Source organism: Osmia bicornis, chromosome 15 (assembly GCF_907164935.1).
Source record: "Osmia bicornis bicornis chromosome 15, iOsmBic2.1, whole genome shotgun sequence".
Lineage (NCBI taxonomy): Eukaryota > Metazoa > Arthropoda > Insecta > Hymenoptera > Megachilidae > Osmia > Osmia bicornis.
Window position 1 is genome coordinate 24,548 of NC_060230.1, and position 10,261 is coordinate 34,808.

Below are 10,261 nucleotides of genomic sequence, written 5' to 3' on the forward strand. Positions count from 1 at the left end.
TTTGCATAAAATGGGCCAAAACTGTTTGTTCCAACTTTTTGAAATCGGAATGCCACCGATATTCGAAATTCATCGAAATATAAGGGTTAGGGTTACGGTTGTGTTCCCAGCATGTTAGGATTATTTCCTACCATGTTACGATTATTTCCTAGCATGTTAACATTAATCCCTACCATGCTAGGACATAATGCTGTCATGCTAGGATATAATCCTATTAGATAACACCAAAGCAATTATTACTTTCTAATTCCCGTTCTTCTTCTGTTTCATTGAATCCGAACAATATAAAGGATCGAATATTATAGATTATAGGTGGGTATGTTAATCGATACGGGTGTTCTATTATAATCATTTTGACGATGGACGACTCCCGATCAATAAATCGATCAACTGTGACCGCCATCATGGCTGAGCTGATTCTCAAACATATGCTACAATGAAACAAATAGTTGCTTAAAAAGATAACTTGGAATGTAGAAAGTAGGGCATACGAAATAATAGTTTATTTAAATATAGGGAGGCAACGATACGCAAATAGGTGAAATTGCCGGTATATACATAAGAAACCTTGGTGTAAAATCAAAAATAGGTAAATATGCATAGTACGTCTATGCCCCAGGGCCGAAATCGAGGCTACATCAGCAGTAGCAGCGCCCCCTTTTAGTCGCCTCTTACGACGGGCAGGGGGTACCGTGGCCGTATTCTAAGCCCCCCGAGCCACAGAGGGTCTGATGATGTATCAAATATGATCTTTAAAAAAAATACTTCATTCTAGGCGGTCTTCTCAAAATATGAGTTTCTCTAATAATTAATTATTCTAATAATTTTTCGGTCTTGTAGGGTATAAACTTTCAGCTTACGCACTTCTGAAGACAAAAGTCAAAAGTCATGACTCCGGTTGCGCTATCGAGCATACTAAACGAATGAACTGCGCCCTACAGAAGAAACGAGAAACTAGATTTGTGGTCTGTTTTACATTTTTGACGTCTTCCAACATAAACAGATCACAATTTACAGTCTTTTCTTTTCCTTACTTAGATAGATTACAAAATTTCAAGTTAACATATTATATAAAATTTAACGATTTTTAACATACATAAATCTTATCATCTTTACCGTATCAAAACCTATCCTATATGATCCTATATCAAGGCACACATTCAAAACCCTTTGAAAATAAAGGCATGTCAAGTATTAAGTCTTGTTGCATCTGTACATAGTCACTGTTTGAAGTATGAAAGAGGTGAAGTTAATATAGCGATTGATAATTAATATCAATCTTGTTTTTTTGAAATAAAGTGATCTCAAGATGAGAATAGTTTGTGCCGCAAAAAATTGTAAATACTCTTCAGATAATGAAGACTCGAGGCAAATCATGTTTATTAATTTTCCAAATGATGCTTCGTAAGTCTGGTTAAACTATACATTACATACACTGTTTAAAAATCTTTATTTACTTAGAAATAATAATGCTTGTTTGAAGTTTATCATTTCAAATATTTTCTTTTATATGTTATGTAACACAATTATCATTGATTAATTATTTATGCTTTAAATTAATTGTAATTATTTTGTTGCAGATCAAAAATATGGGCACAACACTGTGGTAGAACAGACCTTTTATTAAAATCAAACGAAGAACTGCATTTAAATTATTATATATGTTCTCATCACATAGAAGATCATTATTATATAAGCAAAATAGATCCTGTTATAATAGATGAGCGTGCAGTTCCTACATTATTTGGATCAGACTTTGGAACAGAGAAGGATGCAAGAAATGTTTTTTATACCAATGAAGAAACAGAAGTAGCAGAAGTAACAGACAGTGCGGTATTATCATATTGTGATATGAATGTCGAAGTAGATCAGTATCATGGTATTAGTATTAGATTTTCAAATTTATGTAGAATATGCGGAGAACCATCTGCGGATGGCATAGAAATATTTGCAACGAAAGGAATAGAATTAAAATTAAAAGAAAAAATAAACTTACATCTACCGGTAACTATAGATGTGGCAGATGTAATGCCACAAAAATTATGTTTCAACTGTTGTAACAAATTGGACATAGCACATTCCCTTATTATAACTTCTTTACGAACAGATATGAAACTGAAGAAATTGCTAAATATTAACGAAGAAGTGAGTACTTTCGTATACGCGTACCATCATACGATGGTACCTATCATATATTAAAAGTGTATTTCTGTTATTTTACAGTTAAATTATGACAATAGGTATAACAAAATAGTTCAACAATGTTCATTAGAGATTGCCGAAGAGATATGTGCTAACGAAGAGACTCGAACAACATTGATACAATTGTCTTCTAATAATATGGGAAATAGTTCTGTAAATAAAGAAATTACTGGAAAATTAAATCATTTAGAACAAATTCACACTGTAAATAACATAGAAGACAAAATGCAATCTGAATTAAATAGCTTTATTGAATCACAGAATAAAAGGAATAAAGAAGATGAATGTAGAAATAAAACCATGCAACATTATCCGAACAATGATGTAATCAATTTTAATAAAATTTCATGTATTCGCTGCAAAAATTCGTTTAAAAGTCTAGAAATGTTCGAAAATCATAAAATATTCTGTTATGTAAAAGAAAGTACAGTAAAAAAACAAAAAGAGATTAATAGTAATATAAATAGTAGAGATTCTAATAGTGTAGAAATAAACTTACAATGTATTTCAAAAAAAAAAAGTTGCAATACATGCCACAAGAATTTTGCGAATGAAAAACGTTTCATTGAACATAAGCTTTCATATTGTAGATTTTTTGAAAATGAACAATATAAACTGTCTAATAAACGAAATGGAAATGAAGAACAATATGGTACTGATAAAGATACGTGTGATACTATTAATATTCCACTGATCGAAACTAATAAAAAGTGTGGACATTGTGACAGAATTTTTAATACAAAAAAGGAACTGCTGAGTCATATTACGCAATGTCATAATAGTCGATTGTTGTTTAAGTGTACTATATGTGAGAGGAGTTATGAAAAATGGTCAAGTTTAGATGTACACGAAGCTACTCATAGAATAGATAAACCTTACCTATGTGATTTATGTGGTAAAAGTTTTAAACATTCAAACAATTTAAGGGGTCACAAGAGAACTCATTTAGACGACTCGAAAAAAAAAACGACACATTTGTGAGATTTGTGGAAACGCATTCAGATCTAGGTACCGCCATACAAGTTATAAGTATTGTTTTATAAATTACCTTCAAATTTCACATTATTCAATATACAATGTCACACCTGTAATTCAGATTTCATTTGGGCGAACACATGAATCAGCATAATGGAAATAAACCTTACCCTTGCGACAAATGTGGAAAAGCATTTTATAAAAGAATACAATTAAGACAACATACTTTGTCTCATGGTTTGAATAAACACGTTTGTCCGATATGTGGTACAGCGTTTAATCGTAAAGGGAATATGAATACACATCTTAAACGGCATAACAATGGAAATGGCATGTACACGTGTAGTGTAAATATATTCGTATTAAACTTAACTGAATCGAAATCGATAATCGAAATCTTTCTATCTAATCGTTTTTTCTCGATCGTAGGTTTGTACATACAGATGTAAAACGATGAGCGAATTAAAATTACATAGAAAAATGCACACGGAACAGGACATTATAGATAGTATACGGAAAAAGTCTATTGATAAGACTATATGGGAATGTAAATGTTGCAATCGGATATTTTCTACACGAACAGTCCTATTAAATCACGAGCGTACTCATAAAAAAGAGAAAATGAATATGGAATGCAATGTTTGTGGGAAGAAATTATCGAGCAAAAATTCTTTGATCTATCACAAGAGGTCTGTGCATTCTACGGAGAGACCACATATCTGTCAGTATTGCGGAGAATCGTTTCTTTCCAAAGAAGCACGTCTTATACACGAAAGAATACACACTGGAGAACGTCCTTACGTATGCAAACTGTGCAATATGGAATACAAATGTTCCAGCAATCTTAATCAGCACATGAAAATCCATTCTGGCGCTAAACCTTACAAATGTAAACACTGTGACAAGTGTTTTACTCGGAAGGGTGCATTAAGCGTGCACGAAAGAGTTCATACCGGTGAGAAACCGTTTTCCTGCGACACGTGTGGCAGAACGTTTTCACAGAAGAATGACATGTTTAAACACACCAAAACACATCAGTCGAAATCACTGCATTGTGAACAATGTAACGAAACGTTTACAAGAAAAAAAGATATCTTGAAGCATGTTACGCTACACGAGCAGAATAATTCTATGATTGAAGAATATGTGGAAGTCCAACAGCAAGTGGAATCTTATAATATAGATATACCTTGTTCTCAGTTTGAATAATTTTTGTATATTTTTGTACACAGAGTGAAATAAAATAAAATAAAAAGTTGGATGACAAAAAAATACTGATATTACTCTTATCAACAATATTAATACATTGGCGTCGATTGACGCACATACGTCTGATTGAGATTTTCAGATATTTACCTTGGAATGCATTTAGGAAACGCTATAAATATTAATTAGTTACGAAGTTGTAGCAATCTTTGCAACGTGACACGATTGAAAAAAAAGAAAAAAAAAAAAAAAAACGCTACATCATTTTGTATCCGTATCAAGCGTGACTCTAAACACCCATGCCCCGTTATGTGATAAGTTGTTATAAAGTATATTGACATTCAAAGAACCGATCCATTTAATTTTCATGTTATAAAGTTCACATTATTCGTGTAAAAAAATTTCGTGCCTAATTTTAATCGTTAACAATCGTTCACAAATTAATCCGGTCCCAAGATGACTCGGTTAACCGAAATTCATTGTATTTCGTAAGTCGAAAAAGTAGAAAAAAGGGAAATCTTATTAGTTTATAAAAGAGAACAATAATGGACAACTTCATGACTATAATGATATACTAGACATTTAGCATGTATTCAGCATGTACATACACAACATGCACTCATTTCCATATAGAAATGAGTATTTAGAAATGAATCAATAAAGGAATTCAATAAAAAATCATACTTGTTAATTTATGATTTACGTAATTCAGCGTTCATCACCTATTACGAGCATACGTCAATTGATGATTTAGCATAGCAACTTAAAATCAGCAAACATGGTATTCATATTAAATGTTTGGAATTAATATGCATTCAAGGTAATCTTGACTCTATATAAAGGGTAAGATTCGTAAGAAATTTTTCAGTGTAAATACTGTTACTGATATCGTAGCTTGTGTTTCTGTAACGGTATGAAAATTCGGTAGGAACGTATCAAGGTCAATTTATGAAAATTTATTTGGAACGAAAAGTGAATAACATTTTCAAAGTGTGGCGTTTTAACATTTAAAGGAAATACAAAAGTTTATTTCATTCCGAGCGATCGGTATCTACAACAATAAGTGAACAACAAATTGTAAGTAATAAAATAAGTTTTACGATGAATAATGTGAAGAGCGATCGATGGCAACTGGAAGAGAAGATCAGCAACAACGGTCAAATACGACAATTCTATGCTGGAAAAAGAATTCTACTGAGCGGGGCTACCGGTTTCTTTGGCACCTCCATCTTAGAAAAACTTCTACGCACTTGCTTGGAAATAGATAAGATTTACGTGCTAATTAGACCTAAGAAAAATATGAGCATCAAACAACGAATGAAAAATTACTTTGAAAATACCGTAAGTACTTACTTACATCCCTTCAAATTTCTTTCGATCATCTTGAACAACTTTTCTTAAACTATCTAAATTTAATAATAAAAAGATACTGGTAGGAGTACACCTTCTTATAAAAAATCATATACATAATTTATTACATATTATCAGGACCGAATTAAGATGTTTGGAGCACCGGGACTATCAAATTTTCGAGAGCCCCTTGGTTGGATAAATTTCGTTCAAAAATTAAGATTTATTGTTTTAGAAAATTCAAACTTCATAAATTTCAGAATTCTAAAATTTTCAAAATTTCTAAGATACCTGACCCAACAAGGAGAAGGTTTGAGATATGCCAATGAACGTTATGCATTTATAGTAGTACCGCAATGACAGAAGTGAGGCAGAAAGATCAATTTAAGAAATTAATAATCGTTACAAATGTTAATTACGTACTTATGTACCTACCGAAAACATAAAAGTAAAAAAAAAAGAAGCTCCTTTTTACAGTAGGTACACAGGAGTAAGTCCAAGTATGCGAAAAAGTGTCACATTTTAATGATTTAATTTACAACTTCTTATGTTAGCTAAGCTGCACCTATTGTCCCAGCCTCAAACATGTCAATCTAGTGTGCCATTTCAGGATTAATATCCAATGATCTTAATTACTGTAACATTAACATGATATAGATAAAAATTTAAATTTCACATAGTTTTTCATATCTACCTTTCTCAGGCATTCGACACGTTACGTAAAGTAAATCCTAATTTCATGTCAAAAGTGGAGCCAATCTATAGTGATTTAATAAAAGACGACTTGGCCATTTCACCAGAAGATCGCCGATATCTAAAACAGAACGTCGACATAATAATTCATAACGCGGCAGAAGTTTCCTTTTCTGCAACAGTGGCCTCCACCTTGAGGATAAACGTTTTTGGTACCAAATACATGCTGGACTTAGCGGCAGAATGTTTTCACTTGAAGGCGTTCTTATACGTTTCGACTGCCTACTCTAATTGTTACACCAAAGACATCGAAGAAAAATTTTACCCACCTCCGGCCGACCTGAAAATGATCGAGGACATGATACGATCTGACGAAGAAGCTAAATACGGAATGACCGATATAGCAGTGCGTCAGATGATAGGAAAATGGCCTAACGTGTACACCTTTAGCAAATCCATGGCCGAAAGTCTCATTCAGAATTTCTCACACACATCGGTTATCTGCGCTATCTTTAGACCTTCGATAGGTAATTTTAGATTAACATTTTCATCCATTTCAATACGAAAAGGCGTCAAACATGGCGTCTAGTAGTCACTTAGGCGGTACAGTTGTATTGCCGAGCGCAGGGTTGTATTGCCAAGCTTTCATTTGGTGGGGGAAAAAATATCCAAGTGTATTATCTTCGTAGGATACGACGCGACGATGGTAAAACATCACTAGAATGCTTGGAAATCCGTTAAATTGTTCACCTGCCAATGTAACAAGAGTTTTAATCTATCTTGGTCTACCGGTCCAAGAATTATACCCCATGAAGGTACTAAGGGTGGAAATTTTAGGTATAATTATTTTAATTTTGTAAATAGTTGTGGGATCGTATGAGGAGCCAGTACCAGGATGGGTTGGAAATCAAAATGGACCTGCAATAATGTTCATTGCAATGAGCATGGGTTTAGTACACACTGCACGCGTCCTAGAGAATTGTATCATGGATGTCGTTCCAGTTGACTTGGCGGTTAACGGTCTTTTGGCATCCGTCTGGGATTTGTGTGTCCGCAAGTAGGGTGTATTTATTGATGAACTACTTAAATATAATAATAGCATGGATATTATTATAAGTTACCATGTCGGTAGAGACGATATAGGATTGATACCAAATTAGATTAATTATTCTAAAACCAACTGCTCCTTCCTTTTTGTAAATATACCGCAGACAAGAATGGAATATTATTATACTGATCGTGAAATATCAGTTTAATTGAACGCATTTAGGACCTGTTTACAGAACCGTATTAAGATTTTTAAGGTCCGGGACTATCAAATCTTTGAGGATTTCCTTGGTTGATAAATTTGGTTGAAAAATCTGAAATTTATTCTAAATTCAATTGAATAACATTTATTCATAAAGAAAAATAATGATATGCAAATAAATAATATGAAATGAAAAAGAAAAATGAAAAGCTTCAAATGTTTCAATACTATACTGTCTCTATCGACTATATTGCAATTTGTTGATCTGATGCAAAAGCAGATGTTTCACATCAATTTTCCCCTGATAACCAACATTTCTTTGATAAATGTTAATTTCCATATAAAATGAAATACATTTCTCATTAATCTATTTTTATTCCATCGATTCGTTTAGGCAGTCGAAAGGACCACAAGTGTACAATTATGGTTCGTCTTTCTGGAAACCTGTTCATCTGTTAGGATACAGAAAATTATACCACGAGATAATCGAGGAATATCCATTGAATAATACAATTTGGTTTCCATTTATTGTTATTACTGAAAATTTATATGTTTTCTTCGTGCTTCACTTCCTCCTTCACGTTATTCCCGCTGCATTGAATGATTTCTTTTCCCTGCTTTTGGGAAAGGGAGCCAAGTAATTATTTAAAAAATTGTATCTTCGAACTCTTAATTAACCCTTTCGCTACTGCTGGAGAACGTTTCCATACGTTCGCTTATTAACGCATCGATCGTGGGTGCCGAGAGTCACCGATGACCGACATCAGAAAATTAATAAAATCCATTAACTGAAAGAAACTAAAGGGAATTTTGACTACTATTAATATTACATCAATTCTGTAAGTAGAAAGTTTAAATTGGAAAAGAATTTAGTATATATGTAAATCTAACAAAAGTGATTTTCTTGCCGATACTTTATTTTACTTCACGCAAAATAACTATAGTCGCTCAAAGTAGCGAAAGGGTTGCGTACATACAGGAGACTCTCGTTATATTGTCACCTGAGTGATTTCACCTCTACAAGGGTTACCAAAAGTAGAAGAAACATGGCCAAAGTAGAGATAAAATGGTTCTAGTGTAGTTGCTCTCGGTAACGATACCAATTTTAGCTTTCTAGAACTTGAAATTTTTACTATTTGAAAATTTTACCCAATACTTAACTCTTCGTCGGCGTAAGCAAGCTAACCTGAGTCGATTAGAGACTACACTCACCAGGCGCTTTACGCCCGTATCAGAACCTACAAGAAAGATTACCTTCTATCTTACCTACCCTCCTCCAAATATGTAATAGCTTTGGAGGAAGCTTGACAAATATTCCGCTCTTGTAGCGCCGTCCACGGCCATGTAACGAGAGTCTGTTGTGAAGTACATATATGTATGTATATATGTATATTTTAACACATTCGCTACCAATGGTACATACACGAGTGTCATGTATGTAATACAAAATACTATCGATGCATACGATATGAAGTTATATTAATTTTTTTAACGTTATTTAATAGAATAAAAGTGATCTCAACTGACGATGAATGCCAATAGCGAATATGTTAAAATTCTTCAAAAATTGAAGAAACTTCAGATACTTGAAAATTTTATAAAATTGATTTATTTTTTCAGAGGTTTAAAACTAGTGGTAAAGTTTACAAAATATATCACGACCCTAGATCATTTTACTAATTTCAACTGGGTTGTGGAAGTGGAAAACACTCAAAATATTCTTATTTATATGAATAGTACTGATTACAAAGAATTTCCTTTCGACCTGGGAAGACTGGACTGGAATAAATGTAGCAGGCACTATTTTCTTGGTATAAAAAGGAATTTACTAAACGAACCGTTAGACCAGATTTCAGCTGCCAGGAAAAGATTCCAAAGATTGAAGATATTACACTACACTGTCAGCATCATTTTTCTACTTTCCGTAGTTTTTATTACATATAAAATAATATGTAATGCTTTTTCTTGTCAATAATAGATGTGATAAATACATGCTCTTATATTTTCATATAAAATCTATGATTGGTTGATAATCCAAGAATAAATGGTTTCAAAAAAGGGATTGTAAAACATCAGAACACCATTGTTATATATAGAATAATACTCTTTATTGTTTTTGATAGTTTTTGTTGTTGTTGTTGTTGTTCTTGTTCTTGTTCTTGCTGTTGTTGTCCATATTCGTGCGATATTCTCTTACTTTTTCATTAGATTTTCTTCTTTTTTCCGCTGCATTGTTGCTGTGTTTCCTTTCTTTCGGTTGCTGTTCGATATTTTGGTAAAACGGTACGCGTTACAACGTCACAACTTTGAAACGAAGGAAAACATAAAACGTGTGCAACCACTCGAAAACTGTATCGTATGTATCGTGCCCGACGTAGACCACTTAGGACTAGAGTAATTGCGATTCTTACTTTTTTCTATGCTTTTCTTTTTTTTCTTTTTTTTTAAATTATGTTTGCATTGTTTTTGTATTCTGCTGATTTGTGGTCTGTCAAAGCGACGAATCACGAACTTACAGTTAAACCGATCATGTTTTCATTTTTCCCCACTGCTCTTTGTACACCCGATAAATTTTTTTTATATTTT

The 10,261-nt window shown here is 32.9% G+C and overlaps 2 protein-coding genes across 2 annotated transcripts; both read left to right on the forward strand.

Annotated features, from left to right (window-relative positions):
* Positions 1 to 972: 972 nt before the first annotated feature.
* Positions 973 to 4,661, forward strand: LOC114876012 (zinc finger protein 420-like). Its single transcript, XM_029186976.2, is given in 6 exon segments — positions 973 to 1,404; positions 1,581 to 2,145; positions 2,224 to 3,159; positions 3,161 to 3,210; positions 3,299 to 3,524; positions 3,607 to 4,661. Coding segments are annotated over 6 exon segments (2,652 nt in total). The 5' UTR covers positions 973 to 1,309; the 3' UTR covers positions 4,387 to 4,661.
* A 580-nt stretch (positions 4,662 to 5,241) lies between these two features.
* LOC114876035 (fatty acyl-CoA reductase 1) lies at positions 5,242 to 9,797 on the forward strand. Its single transcript, XM_029187041.2, has 5 exons — positions 5,242 to 5,724; positions 6,437 to 6,953; positions 7,291 to 7,483; positions 8,070 to 8,312; positions 9,296 to 9,797. Exons 1-5 carry the CDS (start codon positions 5,485 to 5,487, stop codon positions 9,648 to 9,650), a joined length of 1,548 nt encoding a protein of 515 aa, XP_029042874.1. The 5' UTR covers positions 5,242 to 5,484; the 3' UTR covers positions 9,651 to 9,797.
* Positions 9,798 to 10,261: the final 464 nt, after the last annotated feature.